Below are 19,262 nucleotides of genomic sequence, written 5' to 3'. Positions count from 1 at the left end.
CCTTGACGTTAACATGCCACCTGAGCCGGCTCTTCCCAGGGTGACATCTAGCGACCCCCTCTCCCGCAGGGCTCAAAGGGACACTGCTGTCGTGACTTGTCTCTTGCGAGCTGGCGGACCCCCGCTTTCCGTCATGCGTCACAGGTGCGGATCTCCCCGGGTCAATCTGTGCGTGCGCCTCCTGCGCCACAGGGACCGCGCGTACTGCGCGAGACTCGTCTCGTAGAAGCCCACAGCTCCCGGGCTGGAGGGGGCGGGGTCATCTGGCTGGGTGGACCGTATCTGTATGGGCGAGTCATTTTTGCTAACCAATCACAGACTTCACCGTGAAGTACAGTCACAAAAACCCTACTAATAACCAGCCTCCGAATTACCTCCCATCGCCTTCGTGTTGAGAAGTTAGTTGGAGCAGCGAGCGAAGTAGAGAGAACCGCTGCAGAAAATCGTCTTTCGGGCGACGGAAGGTAAGGCTTGCATAGAGGTTATAAGTAATAAGCCTTAACATATCTGATTGCATGCAATTTACAGTGTATTGTGTTGGATTGTGGTGGTGCGATGATTTTGTTATTACATTTTGAACCGGTTAACACTCTGTTTTCTCAGTTTTCATTTGCTTTAGTTTTGGGAACCGGTTTCATGCTATTATTTCCATCCATCACTTTATCACTTACTTTGTGGGATGAGAAAAAAGAAAGTCTGTTGGCATTCAGTCCTTAAGTGAACCCGTGTTTCTATATTCTATTTATTTAACGCGAGCTGACCACAGTTGTCTATTTTATCAAAATGAAATCATTACAAATGGAAATATTTTGTTTTCACGTCATATAGTAATCAAGTATAACTCAGTCAGAGGAAAAGGTGTCCGAGGTTTTCAGAAACGTCCACTTAAATATCATTTGAATTGACAAAATTATTAAAGCAGAAATGCTTTTATTCAGTTTGCCATTGTGTTCGCTGTATATGTGAAGGGCAAATTCTACTTCGATAAATGATGCATTTCGTCATGTTCAGTATCTTTCATTTCAATAATTAAATTCGTGCTGTGACTCGCGAGCTGTGGGTGGTTAGCGTTCCATAAACGGACCAATTGACCGACAGTCTAATGCTGAAAACACGCGGTTTAAAACCAAGGCATGTTCGTGGCATGTTTATCATCATTCCTATATATATGTTTGTGTTGCCACATTTAAGGCGTGTGGACGGTAGGAAGTCGTCCAGATATGACCTCTGATCATGCCGGCTTTAACACTGATAGTGCACCCGTTCACCCCCCCCCCCCCTCTCCCATGACCACCTCTGCTAGGGGTTCTCTCGCTAGCACACTTTGACAGTGCCCCTCAAGTCTCCATAACCACTGTCTCTCAGATTCATTTAGTTTTATAGCACCACTCATACCAGTGTAAGGTGTCAGACCACTTTACATCACACATACATTGCACAGACAATCAAATGTGTGTAAATCAGTGTATGGCAAATGTTACATCAAGCAAGACTACAAGGTGTGGTGTCGGACTAACATGTCATCGATACTTGTAGGCAATATAGTTTGAGTCCTTATCCTGGAAAAGCACAAATTCAATATGTAAAACATAACATCATTGTTAGGGGTTCTCTTTAATATTAAGAATTGTTTTCTACCCCAATGAACCCCAGTTTGCATGCAGCTCTGATGACAATTAATAGCTCAATGTTCTATATTAGGATTTTGACTTATAAACAAGTAACAAAAGGAGCCCATTGACAGTAGCAGTAACCAACTGACCTATTTACATTATATGCAGTTTGTTATGTGCATGTTACACGTTCTTAGCAGCAGGCATGTTAACCCTCTGCGCTAGGCTGAGTCAAAACTTCCACTAGACAAACCAACAGTCTCTTTCCAGGAAGAGGATTAATCACTGGAGTTAGCTTTACATTTAAATTGATGCCTGAAAATTTCTAGAGGCAAGGAATGCGGCAGCAGGTGCTTTTAAAATGATAATATACTTGCAAAAATGACTCCCCCACCCCAAATCAGCGCCCGGTGCGGTGGCACCGATCACACCGCCCTAGAGCCGGCCCTGCCTCCTGTGATGCCGGGTCTGGTGGCTCAGTGTACTAAAGCGTCCACTGCAGGGGGCTGTGTTCGACCTCATGGTCACAGGTTCCAATCCTGGCGGGTCCACTCAGCCTTTCATCCATCTGAGGTTGATAAAATGAGTCCCACTGAGTTGGGTATTCTGCGGAAAGGTGCCCACGGGTGAACGTGCGCTTTACAAATACACGTTATGTTATGTATTCACTTGGATTACTGAGGAGATTAACCCCCCAGAAGCTCTGTGTTGTTGTCCGTCTTCCCTTGTTATTATAGCTGTGCTAGTCTTACCCTTGCCCATCCTTCTTCCTCTCTACCCTACAGATGCAAGGGGGCAGCATGAGGCTGTGGTTGTCCGCGCTGACCTTTGCCGTGTCGTTGCTGATCTGCTTGGGGACGCTGGCGGACGCATATCCCTCCAAACCTAACAGTCCCGGAGAAGACGCGCCGGCAGAAGATATGGCCAAATACTACTCGGCGCTGAGGCACTACATCAACCTCATCACGAGGCAGAGGTATGGTTACACGTGTGGGGCAGGGTGGAGTACGACGCACGCCTCCCTCGTGCGAACACCGGCACCACTTAAGCATCATTCTAGAGATATCTCACCCTGTCTAAAATTCTTGATTCACTAACCCAAAGGGTGGTACTTTGTGTTTTTTTTTTTTTAATTCCATTTCAAAACCACAAAAATGCATTTTAATGACAATTATGATAAGCGAGGTAATATGAAAGGGTGGAACAATGTAGTATCCAGGACTGTCTGAAACAAGGAGTGGCATTTTTACTTCAAATGTCGACGTTCTCTGCTGACGTCACTTTGTCGACGTCCTCTGCCGACGTCACTTTGTGAGCAGAGGAAAATCAGACTGTATGAAAGAGCCCAGATCTTAGCAGACTAAGGGAGTGGATGGTCATCTGCACGAACACACTGTCTGCTTGGGGTTTCTTTCACCTTTTATCAAAATGAGACATATGAATCCTGAAACCTCCAATGGAAACATACAGTATGTTTTTAAATGTTCAGTGAGTCAGAGAGTCCATCTATTTTCATTCAAAGGGCAACGTGGCCCCCTAAGTGTTGGAGAAACTGCACGCATGCAGAGCATAGAGAGTGTTCTAGAAGCATGTTTTTGGAGCCGTATACACACAGGCAACATCGCAATGGAGAACTCCCCTCAATGTAAAGTTTCCCAAACAAACGCTTGAGTCCGTGGCTCACATACACTCACCCATCAAACCACCAGTCACTGTGTCCCATTTTTGTTTTATATAGCACAAAAGACGTTTTACACAAGCACCAGTTGTATTATAGACAGACACATTCATTTTGTTCGGCACAGGGAGATACGTGATTTGCCCAGAATCACAGGATGTTGAGCATCCTTGCTGAGACTCGAACCTGGTTCCCCAGCTTTGAGGTCGACCGCTCTAGCCGTTAGGCCACATCTCATAACATGGCCATCACGCATGCCTTCAAAGGTCTTCCCACACAGGCTCGATACAAAAACAATACTCTTCCAGCCCCACACTCTACATGGAGTAGCTTTCTATCCATATGGGTAAGTCCCTAAGTTCCCCACATAGGCATAGTAAGTACTATACAGATGTTAGAATAAAATGTAGTCAGAAAAGCAAGTGCAGAATACAGTTAGAGCTGTGTTAGTCACTAGTGGCATTAAGTTGTGATGTCATAGAGGGAACTCTACTCACCATGCTGCAGGAAGAGGATGGATGGGCGAGGGGGAAGGATTAGAGAGGGGCAAGATGGGCCCAGATGGGAGGCAGCTAGTAGGCTGCCCAAAGGAAACTTACTTTTACAACCCACCTTCCCACCTGCACAATATTGGCACGCCTCAACGTGACTGGCTTACGTTTAATGTTACACTACCTACACCTCGCAGCAGGACTATTGTACCTTAGTGGGGCAGTGCAAGCCCTTTCCAGCAAGGAGCTTATTCTATTATTGGGCTATTCCAGCACTTCTCAGAAGCCTGACGTGCCCATAGCAGACAGGACCAGCACTTCTCAGCATATCTGCAGTACCGGTAATGGGGGAGAACACAGCAGGATTCATATTCTCTTGATGGGGCAGGGCAGGCATTACTCAGCAAAACTGTAGAACAGTACCAGCACTTTATAGAAGAGCTGCTGTAATGGACAGTACCAGCACTTCTTGGCAGGGCTAGTAGACTTCTAATGCATGGTAACAACACTTTTAGCACTTATGCTGTGCTATTAATGGATACTAGAACAGCTCTCCCAAAAGTGGCTATAGGTTTAGTGCGATTGTGCAAGCGGCTGTCTGCATGGTTGTTGTCCTGTTAGTGAGACCATGTCAGCACTTGTCTCCAGTTTTAAGTAGGTCTCCCTCTTTGTGAGTCCAGCCCCAGGACACTAGCACCAAGACACCTCGGTAGTCTTGGCTCTATAACTATCTTACTTACTTCTGGACTCCCATACTTTAAGCAGAGCAGAGATAGCACTTCTCTGCATCAATGTCTTGTTTCCAATGAGATTGTACCAGCACTTCTCTGAATGAAAAATATATTTAGTGAAGTCTTTGCACCTGTCCAGCTTATCAGCGCTTAAAAGGATGACCCAGACACCACTATTACAGCTCTCTATCACGGATCATAGTTTGATGGCCAATGACATGCTTACTATGCATTTCTCTTGTTGAAACCAAGCTGCACCTGTGTATACTTTTATGTGCCCTCTCGGATGAAACATCAGCATACAGAAACTGACAGGTCGCCTCAGCAGACATCCGCCCCAGGCACTTTAATGGAATCTGCCTGAAAAACAGGCAATCCCTTTGTGAACTTTAGGGTGACCACCTCACTCCATATCATCAAGGAAAGTGTTTTCAGTCCAGAACTTAGCACCTACACATCATTATCAGGTGTGTCAGTCTAATTACGTCAGTGAACGCAAGACTACAACACCCTAAATGCATTACGATCACGTACAAAAGACCAGGATTGGACACCAGCTCCTTGATAACATGGAATCCGGTTGTCACCCTAATTGAAATGAAGTTGTTCAGAGCCGATCCCCTATACTTGGTAACCGGCTCCACTATACAGACTTATTCATGTTCAAATGATTCTGCTTGTATTGGAGATGTTATGTTGTGTTATGTTAGATGTTCTTCTAAAGTGCTTAAATACCCCCCAAAAATTCGTCTTGGCACTAGCTGAGATAGTAGGAAGCAGGAAACAGTTGTAACTGGAGGCAAATTGAACATCTCCCTGATGCAGGCTCTAGGTGCTTGACACCGCCTCATGGCCCCTGACCCCTGTGCGGGGCAGCAGAGCTCCCACCATGATTGACAGGAGGTGCTGTGACTGCGGCAGAGATGCTTTTACCTCTTTTCCCCCATTCCGCCTCACGTAAAAACGTCATTGAGACGCGCCCAGATGCACTGATTGCCAGCACGAAGCACTATTCCAGGGTGTCAATTGCCTTTCAGAGACGATTTATTAGAATGGCAGCACTGCAACTGAACGAAATGCATGTGTGACTGACAGGCAGTGGTACTGGGGCAGACACCTGCCTGCCCTTACCACCACATACACGCGTTACCCACTGTTGTTCGCCGACTCTAGCAATATAAAAGGATAGCGATGGCGGACACTGCAGTAAAATGATACGGCTCTGTCTGTAGCACGGAAATTGATGCACTTAATATATTTAAGAATTTTTGAGATGCTTAGTAATTTAGTGGATGCTGGAGTCTGTCACCTAAAACGGGAGAGATCAGATAGCGTAGATTAAAAGTTAGTTTGCAGTTGCAACTTTGTAAAACCTGTTCTGATGACATTCACATGTGTTGGACCGCCTCAGAGGGCTCAAATTGCAGCTACATAACTGTCCTGTACAGAGGCGCAACTAGAGCCAAATTTCGGGGGGGGGGGGGGGGGGTGGCTAAGACAACATTTCGGGGGGGGCTGAATCTTTTAAGCCATAGGCAGTGTGGAGCTGCAGGGGCTCTTAGATGGGGTGAAACAGCAGCGAGGCCTCATTAACATGCAAATGGCCTTTTAAAGACCTGTGAAGTGCTCGGGTGCGGCTGTGTGGGTGCCCGGGAAGCTGTCTCATCCCGGGCTGCCACACACTAGGTGGGGGGGGGGGGGGGGGGGCTGAAGCCCTGTGAGTCCAATGGGTGTTGCGCGCCTGGTCCTGTACATATAAAATCGACTCGATGAAGTGATTACGTAATATGACAGACATGGCAATCCGGGTTCGATTCTTACTTTTTCCGGTACTAGTCCAGAGATCAAGCAATACCCTAGTCGCTTTCAGATTGCATCAAAGTGACAAGGGAATCGTCCCTGTTGCAAGATCCCTCCTTTATGTATGGATTTTGAGTAGTAATGATTTTCGAAGGTTTACTGAAAGGTACGTGAGCTCAGCTGTCACCCAAGCAACAGCTCTGATGCGGAGAACTATGTAAATGGGAGGCTAGCGGGGCCTTCCGAGACCTCGTTAAGAGCGGTGTCTTGCACAGCCGAGCAATAATCCCGCCCTTTCTGTCTTCTTGCATGCTCGCAGGTGAACAAATTGCTATTCTTTTGGTGCACAGAGAAGGCAAAGGGGGCTGGGTCAGCCTTTCACCCTTCTGAAGTCAATAAAATGAACCGATGAATTGTGTCGATAATAACAAACTTCATAAGGCAGCAGAATATAATTCAGGTTGAGGTGCGGAGTATACAAATGGGATATATTTTTAAAAGAAATAAAGCCCCTACTACAGGGAAAGCATTGGAGGGGAAGACCTCAGAGGGTTTCATTGCTCTGATTCAAGCACTTTTCACATCACCTTTCAAGACCTACCCAAACCCATCGCGTTACTGGATACAGGTGCTTGTGTGAAGCATTCAGAGGAAACAGCATGTGTGGAAACCTGGTTGATTCCTGTGCGGCAAAATAATCCTTCAGAAATCCCTTGGACTGCGGTGCAGTCAGATAGTATGAATTTAGTCATATTTGTGGGTACCCCCCTGCCTATAGATGAGCCCCTGGGGGGCAGGTTGTCAGTTTCATTTACATGACAGCTCATCCTTACTCGTGGAAGTTGCTGGTCCAGCCCTGTGTTGTTGTCAGAGACACTGGCCTCTGAGTACATCTCTCAGTTTCTATATGGCCTGGTCCTTTCAGAGCCGGAAGAAGAAAGCTTCCCTAGCCTTGCAAGAAGGACCAGTGGGGGGGATCACCCACCGGATACATCCCAGGGAGATAGGTAACTCAGGTGCAAACTCAAGATCACACATGTGCAAACTGAAGATCACATGTCCGAATTGGCTAGAGTCAGCCTTCCAGTATACAGATGTGCAATAAATAAGCATTACTTATTTAGGAAACAGTAATATGTGTGTGATTCCTTTCAGACAGTGGTCAGAGCCTGCTACATTCCATCTCGGTGTACAATTAGGTAGTATTATTTCAAGCCCTGGAGTTATTGTGAAGCACTTTAACTAGAGAGAGGCGCCCCCTATAGATGCATGTAAGGTCTGGGATGAGGGGGAAAAAAACCAATAAATATAATACACAAGAAATCTCCCACACGACCTACAATATTATGGTTACGGCTTTACACAGCTCTTTTGGGCAACCCTTCCTAAATAGATCAAAACATGCTAGCACATTTCATTTCATCATTTTATTCAAAATATACTTTTTTGTAAATAGAACAATATTATTTACTTCATTGATTATTTATAAATATACAACCAACATGAAATTCTTTGGGGGAAAGTTTTGAAAATACTTTTTTTTAGTAAAAAATACATATATAGTGACAAACATGGAAGCTATACTCCTATGTTGTGGAATACAATACATGCAAATCAGCTTCCAACAAATAGTAATAACTTTTCATATCCCGATCAAGAGAAAGCAAAAACTTATCACATCATAACACACCTCTCATTCCATGTCATCCTCACCAGAACCAGGCATACATACACACACATTCAAAACCTCATCCACTTCCCAGCTTCAATAGACGTGCTAGTAGAACACATGGTAGGGACCCTCTTCAGCTATCCATGGTGTTGCCGCCAACCGGGAATATATCTAGCCAACGTACGTTTCGGTGGATTTGACAGATTTATGTCCAACTTCCTCAGGGCCATCCAATTTTTAATTTTCAATTTTTAATCACATACTAAATGGCAGAGGTGCGATGGGGAATCTGCAGATGAAAGGGTTTTCAGTTATTGGGGAGCCCAGAACAATAATTTTAATCAGGCTAAGTTTTACAATACACAGAAAAACTTGTGCTTTTTACTTCACCTTAATATAGCAGATAGAGACGTGCCAGAATGAGGTGAATGGAGAATATAAGAAAGAGTGTTCCCAAAAAGGAATCCCTAAGAAAAATAGGTCACCTTCACCATACCTGCAAAGTGCGAAAGGGTGTAAGAAAAATTAAAATAAAAAGGTGATATATACACTGCATGCAGAGTATTCACTGTGCACTACCATTGGTAGCCTTAGTTCATTTCATGCCCATGTATGCATTGCGTGGACAAGTCATATACTGACCCAATTTGATTGATCCGGATTTCCTACTAGTCTAAAATCCATTTGTCAGTGATAGTCCAGGAGTCTCGTCCTTAAATTAGTGCTTCATTTCTGTGATCCTTATTTATTTTATGGGGGTAGGGTTTTTTGTCCCCCGTCTCGATACTGTAATGCGAGAAAAACTTGTTATTACATATAGTCCTATACTATCTTCTTGGACGTTAATTAAAAATTTGGGCAAACCTTCTCATGCAGATTTACCTGTAGGGCTCAATTTCTGTGCTTTAATGCTGGCGTTTATTTATGTATGTTCCCCAAGCTCCGCAAAGATTTTGCCAGTAGGTCAGGCTTTGGTCTGTGCCAAGAGTGCTAGTATTATCTGCAATGATACAACGTTATGATTGTAGTGAGGACTACGTTGCAGTTTCCTGTGGACGAATATACACCAAAATTACCGATCTTTGTATCAGGACATTTACCTTATGTTTGACATTGTCTTATTTCTTCTACCGATTTTAATCACGGTCCCTTCATGTGATTCGCGATTCCTGCTGGAGTATCTAGGTGTCACATGACCACTCTATGAAGAAACATTATTGACATTACTAGTCTCGCTTTCCCTACTATACTCAGACTGAGAAACACTTTGCACTTCAGTTATGGGATTACTCTTTGTCACTTTTATACTATTGCTAGTAGGCATGTTTACACGCTAATAAGGTTTTATGTGTTTGTTTTCTGATCTTATACTATCTGACCTGATAGTTTCCGTGCAATGATAAAAGGGACAAAGACAAGCCCGTCACGGTTAGTGATCTTAAAACATACCTATCTGCGATAGCTCGCGTAGTATTGCCCCCCCTCTCTTACCCTGTCTCTCAGCACGAGAACCGGCAAAGAACCTGTGTGCGTACTTACTTGCATTTGCCATCAGGTCCCTGTGTTCTGTGTCTCTCAGTCCCCTTCACCCGGAAAGACCAGACACTGAATAGAGTGAACTTAAATACACTCGCCATCTCCATAGTCGTGGCGTGATCCTGGGATACATCTCTATGGTCAACCACGTGATAGTTTACCATGGTTACGGAATACTGAACCTTAATCCACTGATACTATGGCCGCCCTGTTGGAACATCGTCTATTCAGTTATACGTTTACTCTTTTATTATTAAACCGCGTACTTGTATCACGGTGTTGTTTATAATTCACTCACTAAGTGAACTATTTTAACAGAGAGTTGAATATGGCACTGCTAAACTATGATACGCTCGTCATCTCCATATTCGTGGCATACTCCTGGGTGCATCTCTATGGTCAATCACATAATAGTTTGCCATGATTACAGTATACTAAACCTTAATCCACTAATAATAAGGCTTCCATGTTAGAACATAGTCTACTTGATTATGCATTTGCTCGTTTATTGTTGGGCCGCGTGCTTATATCGCGGTGTTGTTAATAATTCACTGTCACAGTGTACTATTTCAACAGTGAGTTGAATGTAGCACTGTGAGTGCCAGATTCAAACGTGGTGTTACCATCAAGATACTGTGCTAGATCTTTAGTTTACACACGAGGCAAATTATTTGTTTAATTTTAATAGAGGGTTCAAAAGATGATATCGGTACAAATTTCTTTGCTGATGTTATCTTAGAGAACGTGCTTTGTCATCCAAGATGTGGCTTCTTATCAGGAAATCCACATGTGATGACAACCATCTTTTGTTCTGTTCAAAGTCTGGACACCTACAAGGCATAGCCTCTCATCAGATATGTAATGTAGTTGATACACTGTATACAGAGCGAGGGTTAAACAATACCAGCAAAATATGGCACTCATCACATGTTCTGCAGATGCCAATAATAGGTGATACACTATATGTAATGCTGGAGTTGAGTGACACTCATGTATATGGGAAACAAGGAATAGGACATAACTACATCATTTTGTTATGTTCCATATTATTTCCTCGTTCAGGCCTTCTTCCACCGCATTAAGTGTATACATCCAAAATGTCTCCCTACGTTTGCGCGTTTCTATCATATTGTGGCCTAATTTGGTCTTGACTTTTTCAAGAATAAGCCATTGTAGGTCTATTTCGGAGTGTGCATGTTCTTGACAGTGACGTACCATAAGGGTTGCCATCTTCCCTGTCCGTATTGCTGAACTATGCTCGGAGTATCTCAGCCTGAACTCCCGCCCTGTCTCTCCCACATACCCCTTGCCACAGGGGCATAGGATAAGGTATATGATGTTGAAACCTTTGCAGTTAGTTTGGTCTTTAAGAATTCCTGAGCGTCCATTGTACTCCCATTTTTCTGTGACTATGGTAGTATCGCAAGCAACACAGGTACCACACCTGTGGTTCCCTTTGATGGCTGGTAAACCTGTAATGGTTCCATCTTTCATAGATTTGGGTTTTGATTCTCTCGTATGTACCAGCTTATCTCTTATGTTGGCATTTCTACGATAAGCTACTATCGGTCTTTGTAGGACAGTATTATCGTCATTTGTATTGAGTATAGTCCAATGTTTGTCTATTATCTTTTTGACCATGAAGTTGAGGGGTGAGTGGTTAATGATGCATACTAGTTTGTCATTCTTTTTGCACTGTGTTCCTTCCAGCAGAGCCTCTCGATTATAAAATCTGGCTCCTTTAAATGATGTCCCTATTAGTCGTTTGGGGTAACCTCTTTCTAATAATCTTTTCTTTAGTTGTTCCCCGTGTGTGTCGTATTCTGCTATACTAGAGCAGTTTCTTCTTATTCTGAGGAATTCCCAAAAGGGTATGGAATCCTTCTGGCTATTGGGGTGGAAACTATAATGGCGCAAAATTGTGTTTTTTGCCGTGGGTTTTCGATAAAAACTCACTGACAACAATCCTGAATCACCTGATGAGACAACTATGTCTACAAATTCACACTCTATGGCTGCTGTAATTAGCTGTAAATTTTAGATTTGCGTCGCTCATGTTTAGCCATGAGACATAATCCTGTAGAGTGACTGCATCTCCATTCCAAATAAAAAAGATGTCATTTTGCGCCATGATAGTTTCCACCCCAATAGCCAGAAAGATTCCATTCCCTTTGGGGAATTCCTCAGAATAAGAAGAAACTGCTCTAGTATAGCAGAATACGACAAAACATAGGGAACAACTAAAGAAAAGATTATTAGAAAGAGGTTAACCCAAACGACTAATAAGGACATAATTTAAAAGAGCTAGATTTTATAATCGAGAGGCTCTGCTGGAAGGAACACAGCGCAAAAAGAATGACAAACTAGTATGCGTCATTAACCACTCACCCCACAACTTCATGGTCAAAAAGATAATAGACAAACATTGGACTATACTCAATACAAATGACGATAATACTGTCCTACAAAGACCGAAAGTAGCTTATCGTAGAAATGCCAACATAAGAGATAAGCTGGTACATACGAGAGAATCAAAACCCAAATCTATGAAAGATGGAACCATTACAGGTTTACCAGCCATCAAAGGGAACCACAGGTGTGGTACCTGTGTTGCTTGCGATACTGCCATAGTCACAGAGAAATGGGAGTACAATGGACGCTCAGGAATTCTAAAAGACCAAACTAACTGAAAAAGTTTCAACATCATATACTTCATCCTATGCCCCTGTGGCAAGGGGTATGTGGGAGAGACAGGGCGGGAGTTCAGGCTGAGATACTCCGAGCATAGTTCAGCAATACGGACAGGGAAGATGGCATCCCCTATGGTACGTCACTGTCAAGAACATGCACACTCCGAAATAGACCTACAATGGCTTATTCTTGAAAAAGTCATGACCAAATTAGGCCACAATCTGACAGAAATGTGCAAACGTAGGGAGACATTTTAGATGTATACACTTAATGCGGTGGAAAAAGGCCTGAACGAGGAAATAATATGGAACATAACAAAATGATGTAGTTATGTCCTATTCCTTGTTTCCCATATACATTAGTGTCACTCAACTCCAGCATTACATATAGTGTATCACCTATTATTGGCATCTGCAGAACATCTGATGAGAGCCATATTTTGCTGGTATTGTTTAACCCTCGCTCTGTATACAGTGTATCAACTACATTTGACACCTTTATAATATCTGATGAGAGGCTATGCCTTGTAGGTGTCCAGACTTTTAACAGAACAAAAGATGGTTGTCATCACATGTGGTTTCCTGATAAGAAGCCACATCTTGGATGACAAAGCACGTTCTCTAAGATAACATCAGCAAAGAAATTTGTACCGATATCATCTTTTGAACCCTCTATTAAAATTAAACAAATAATTTGCCTTGTGTGTAAACTAAAGATCTAGCACAGTATCTTGATGGTAACACCACGTTTTAATATGGCGCTCACAGTGCTACATTCAACTCACTGTTGAAATAGTACACTGTGACAGTGAATTATTAACAACACCGCGATATAAGCACGAGGCCCAACAATAAACGAGCAAATGCATAATCAAGTAGAATATGTTCTAACATGGCGGCCTTAATATTAGTGGATTAAGGTTTAGTATGCCGTAATCATGGCAAACTATCATGTGATTGACCATAGAGATGCACCCCAGGAGTATGCCACGAATATGGAGATGGCGAGCGTATCATAGTTTAGCAGTGCCATATTCAACTCTCTGTTAAAATAATTCACTTAGTGAGTGAATTATAAACAACACAGCGATACAAGTACGCGGTTTAATAATAAAAGAGTAAACATATAACTGAACAGACGATGTCCCAACAGGGCGGCCATAGTATCAGTGGATTAAGGTTCAGTATTCCGTAACCATGGTAAACTATCACGTGATTGACCATAGAGATGTATTCCAGGATCACACCACGACTATGGAGTTGGCGAGTGTATTTAAGTTCACTCTATTCATTGTCTGGTCTTTCCGGGTGAAGAGGACTGAGAGACACAGAACACGGGGACCTGATGGCAAATGCAAGTAAGTACGCTCACGGGTTCTTTGCCGGTTCTCGTACCGAGAGACAGGGTAAGAGAGGGGGGGGCTATACTACGCGAGCTATCCCAGATAGGTATTTTTTTAAGATCACTAACCATGACGGGCTTGTCTTTGTCCCTTTTATCATTGCACGGAAACTATCAGGTCAGATAGGATAAGATCAGAAAACAAACACATGAAACCTTTTTAGCATGTAAGCATGCCTACTAGCAATAGCATAAAAGTGACAAAGAGCATTCCCATAACTGAAGTGCAAAGTGTTTCTCAGCCTGAGTATAGTAGGGAAAGCGAGACTAGTAATGTCAATAATTTTTCTTCATAGAGTGGTCATGTGACACCTAGATACTCCAGCAGGAATCGCGAATCACATGAAGGGACCGTGATTAAAATCAGTAGAAGAAATAAGACAATGTCAAACATAAGGTAAATGTCCTGATACAAACATCGGTAATTTTGATGTATATTCGTCCGCAGGAAACTGCAACGTAGTCCTCACTATAATCATAACGTTATATCATTGCAGATAATACTAGCACTCTTGGCACAAACCAAAGCCTGACCTACTGGCAAAATCTTTGCGGAGCTTGGGGAACATACATAAATAAACCCCAGCATTAAAGCACAGAAATTGAGCCCTACAGGTAAATCTGCATGAGAAGGTTTGCCCAAATTTTTAATTAACGTCCAAGAACATAGTATAGGACTATATGTAATACCTTTTTCTCGCATTACAGTATCGAGACGGGGACAGAAAACCCTACCCCCATAAAATAAATAAGGATCACAGAAATGAAGCACTAATTTAAGGACGATACTCCTGGACTATCACTGACAAACGGATTTTAGACTAATAGGAAATCCGGATCAATCAAATTGGGTCAGTATATGATTTGTCCACGCAATGCATACATGGGCATGAAATGAACCAAGGCTACCAATGGTAGTGCACAGTGAATACTCTGCATGCAGTGTATATATCACCTTTTTATTTTAATTTTTCTTACACCCTTTCGCACTTTGCAGGTATGGTGAAGGTGACCTATTTTTCTTAGGGATTCCTTTTTGGGAACACTCTTTCTTATATTCTCCATTCACCTAATTATGGCACGTCTCTATCTGCTATATTAAGGTGAAGTAAAAAGCACAAGTTTTTCCGTGTACTGTAAAACTTAATCAGATTCAAGTTATTGTTCTGGGTTCCCCAATCACTGAAAACCCTTTCATCTGCAGATTCCCCATCGCACCTCTGCCATTTAGTATGTGATTAAAAATTGGATGGCCCTGAGGAAGGTGGACATAAATCAGTAAAATTCACCGAAACGTACGTTGGCTAGATATATTCCCGGTTGGCGGCAACACCATGGATAGCTGAAGAGGGTCCCTACCATGTGTTCTACTAGCACGTCTATTCAAGCTGGGAAGTGGATGAGGATTTGAATGTGTGTGTATGTATGCCTGGTTCTGGGGAGGATGACATGGAATGAGAGGTGTGGTATGATGTGATAAGTTTTTCCTTTCTCTTGATGGGGATATGAAAAGTTATTACGATTTGTTGGAAGCTAATTGCATGTATTGTATTCCACAACATAAGAGTATAGCTTCCATGTTTGTCACTATATGTGTATTTTTTACTAAAAAAAGTATTTTCAAAACTATTCCAAAAAAACTGTGATGTTGGTTGTATATTTATAAATAATCAATGAAGTAAATAATATTGTTCTATTTACAAAAATGTATATTTTGAATAAAATGATGAAATGAAATTTTGTAGCATGTTTTGATCTATTTAGGAAGGGTTGCCCAAAAGAGCTGTGTAAACCCGTAACCATAAAATTGTAGGTCGTGTGGGAGATTTCTTGTGTATATATTTATTGGTTATTGTGAAGCACGTCACAGATTACATTCTAAATGCACTGTATAGGTATATGCAGTCATCCAATTTCTCTTGACTCCAAGAAAATCTCTCCTGCTAAATCCTAGGTTCTACACTTGAATAAGACATGTGTTCTTGGGAAATCACTTAATATATGTGTGTTTCAGTTCCCACTTCTGCCAAAACAAGAAACAGGGTACACATGTTTTACTTGCTATATAAATTACCAGGCGCAAGCAGCTACATGAGAATATAAAGATATAAAATGCATTGTCTGGGGGGTTTGATTCTCTTTCCTCTTCTGTTGCCTCGCTGTCTGCTTTCCCCCTATTTCATGACACTCGCCTGTGCAGGTTCCACTCTCGCTTGCAAGAGCAGAAGTGAACTCTTCGTCTGTTTCAGGGGATCACCAAGCCCGCTCATATTGTCTATTAAGAAGCACCAAGGTTGTGAGTTAGTAATTGGGAGACACAATAAGGTGCCGCTGTTTTCACCTGCATCTATTCGGTCTGATAATTCCACACCTCTGCCTTCTAGACCTAACACTAGGCAAATAACAGCTGTTAATGCCTGGCAGCATGAGGTCAGTAAGGCAGCCATACTAGCCCCTTTCCCACAAACGTTGTACCACTTAGAGGCACAAATACGCCAGTTGTCTCAGGCTGCTCCACTGAATGAATTGAAATTGAAATTCTATAGTGCTTACTGCCCATGACGAGGCGTTGAAGCGCTATATGCTGCTTCAGCTTTTCTCGCACAAAAAATTGAACAAACAGCTATGGCACCCTTGTTAAGCCTTCTCACTGGCTGAGTCAAAAACGGCTTTTCAAATAAGATAGCCATAAGACTTTCTTTTGATTTCTTCCTTCAATCAATTAGCCAGCAGGCTGACATTGTACAGGAATCAGAGCACAGTAAGTGCCCAAGAAACCAATCGTTTATTATTTCGCGTCGGAAAATGTATTCATTAAGAAAGCAAAACAAGAGAAGCAACGGCACACAGTGTTCATCTATTGAAGGACTTGATTGACTTGAAGGAGCAGCCATGATAAAAAAACAAAAACGAAAAAAACAAAGCTGGTGGCAGTTACCTTAATGTTTTAGGCGGCAGGATTTACTAACGGATAATGATATGTGTGCGCAGCATTCATCCCAGCATCGGAGCCCGTATATTTAATCTTCCTATGGACGCCACGGTAGGACTGCTCACTGAGCTGGGCCCGCCAGGCAGTCGGCCGCCATGTTTGTTACGTCAGACTCTGTTACCACAAAGACAGTCCATGCTTTGTCCTTCCCGCAGCTCAGTAACCGCGAGGACGGTGCAGGCTGCTCATCAGAAACAGGCTTTTGTGTGCTGCGACTCCTGCACAGACATCTTTATATTAACACTGGATTCTTTCATTTCCAGGGACACGTCTTCTGAAATTTCCACCATTTCATGCCATTTTGTATCAAATGCAGTTTTCTTAGCAATACCACTTCCATATCCCTTCGATCTATTTTGTGGGTGCAGAGATTGTCTCACGCTTTTATCTCATTTGCAAAACAAAATACATTTACAATTTTCGTGAAGCAAACATGGCTACACCGAGTAGGAATTGTTTGGTAGTAAATCGTTTCATTGCCTATCACCAGTGGGACCATAACCTGTTTTTTCTAAATGCACATGCTGCCCTTGAGACTTTTGCAGTGAACGCTTGACAGAATGTTGCTTTAATTTGAGGAAAGTGACCCTACAGAAGAGCGAAAAGAAACCCAGATATACCCTGTGTTTGTGATTTCAGGACGGGGTCAGGTAGAGAAACATGTTATTAAGTGATTTGCACACTTAACCCACTTGCATCGTATGGGCATGATACCCATTGGCCCAGATTCGCAAACAGGCTTCTGTTTCTGGGGATGCCAAAAATGTTGGCAGGTTTAAAAAAACTGCATTATGTTGCATTACGTTGTATTCCTTATTCGTGTTTGTTCCTATGCAGAAAATACATACTGCATGTGCATAACTTACAACATGCAGCAAGCACATAGGCCATGATCATGTATTAGTCATGTGGTTATGGGCATGGCTGTGGTGGGTTCAGAAGCATCTCTTCGATAGATACATCTAACAGCATCTGTGCTCACCCAGACGGTCCTCCCCACTGTGGCAGTGAGGGTCTGGCTCATAACTGCAGCCGGTGCCCCCTGCTGTCATTGGGACTCTTGGGGTATTTCATTTAATTTCACCCTGAATGACCTACAGACATGAATATGTTACATTCCCATGGATTGGTCCATTGCCTACCCGAGGTTAATATTTTGGCCACAAAACTTTGCGGGTTGGTATTTCTGTCCTTTATATGCTGACATACAATCAACGAGGACTCTGTGTCCAAGGCAGGACTGGGCAAAAAAGTACACCCGGGCACCAAAATAAAAGTGGCCTGGTTACTGAACCAGAAACTTAAAAGAGGCCCACATTTGCAAATCAGTCCAGTTTAACAAACTTGTAAAGACATGCTGCATGGGTATTTTGCAAGGCATGGGAGACTGCATATACTTGTGTTTGCTGTAGGCATAGTTTGTGGTAATATCAGGGAAATCAACAGTGACAACTGGCTCACATGGCCATAAAACAGGTCCACAAACTGGTAAAAACCAAGCTCACACAATGACCTTTCAGACCAGCGCATTGGGCACTTATTGATTTCCCTATAGACCAGTCCAACCCGGTCTGAGTCATCAGGTACAGCATTTTCCAGTCCTGGGATTCCTTTAAAAGACATATGCTTTCTGTGAGTTGTAGATATGGCTCATATCAACGCACCTGAAAACAGTGGTTTGTAGGAGGAAAGCCCAGCACTGGGACCTAGTATCCATCATGTCATTGAGTCATCAGATCACATGTACAACCAATCCGGGGTCATTCACTGCCAAGACTACTTGGGTGAATGTCTGGGGGCCTGCTGATATCTCTCGCCTTGCTACCCCACGTGTGTGTCATGGTCGCTAATGCTCCCTAGTATGCATGTACCTTATGATGTAGTATTGAGGGGGTGCCAAATACTTTTGCGTTCAACATACCTCTTACCCTACACACTGCTGTCGCATCTGAAATGGTGAAATATGTGTTCTTACAGCTTTCAAAATCTGTAAATATCTAATTGTATATTTTATTCACTTTAACCTGAATTTTAAAAAACAATTCAGGGAGAACCTTCAGTCTATAATGCGACCAGGGGAAATTTAAAACCCATTAAAGAAAACACAAAAACTACTACAATTGTGAAGAGACAGAGCCACCATATTGCGAAGAAACCATTAACATCCTTTACTTGCTGCGATTTAATGTGGCTTCTCGCTGTCGAATTCAGTCTGACTTCTCATAGTTGCAAGCTCGGAGTTGTGAACTGGAGTGCCCTAATACTGTGCTCATTTATTCAAAACATCAGTTAATGCGTTTTTTTTGTTGCCAAAGTCTGTTATTCCTAATTTGCTTCGCTGTCCTGTGTCAGTTATTTATATCTATTGAAACTCGGAGCTCTTGAACTTTGGCATCAGTTTCGGGGAGGGTGTAGACCCAGGTGCAGCACAGACTTCCTAAAGTATGGACCCGCCTTCTTAGGTTTGATAGACAGCTGAGATACTGCTGCTCTCTTCAACCTTTTGGGCGGTGGTGTTAAATACTTGACTAAAACACTTTGCGATTAACAGATTGATTAAAAAAAATTACTTGTTTCCAGCTGGATTTTTGCTGCAAATACTAGTATAGGTATGTAAGAATTTAAAAAAAAAAAAGCTATTTCGCTACCAAAACAGA

General features: G+C 42.7%; 1 protein-coding gene across 1 annotated transcript in view; it reads left to right on the top strand.

Moving 5' to 3' along the window:
* The first annotated feature begins 340 nt into the window (after positions 1 to 340).
* Positions 341 to 19,262, top strand: part of NPY (neuropeptide Y) — a 74,335-nt gene continuing 55,413 nt past the window's right edge. The window contains exons 1-2 of the mRNA XM_085631538.1: positions 341 to 464; positions 2,399 to 2,589. Coding sequence (XP_085487664.1) covers positions 2,399 to 2,589 — 191 coding nt within the window. The 5' untranslated portion in view covers positions 341 to 464. The remainder of the gene's footprint in view (positions 465 to 2,398; positions 2,590 to 19,262) is intronic.

The sequence above is a fragment of the Triturus cristatus genome, chromosome 10, assembly GCF_964204655.1.
Source record: "Triturus cristatus chromosome 10, aTriCri1.1, whole genome shotgun sequence".
Classification (NCBI taxonomy): Eukaryota; Metazoa; Chordata; class Amphibia; order Caudata; family Salamandridae; genus Triturus; species Triturus cristatus.
The sequence above is the reverse complement of the archived record's forward strand: the minus strand, read 5'-3'. Positions and strand labels throughout refer to the sequence as shown.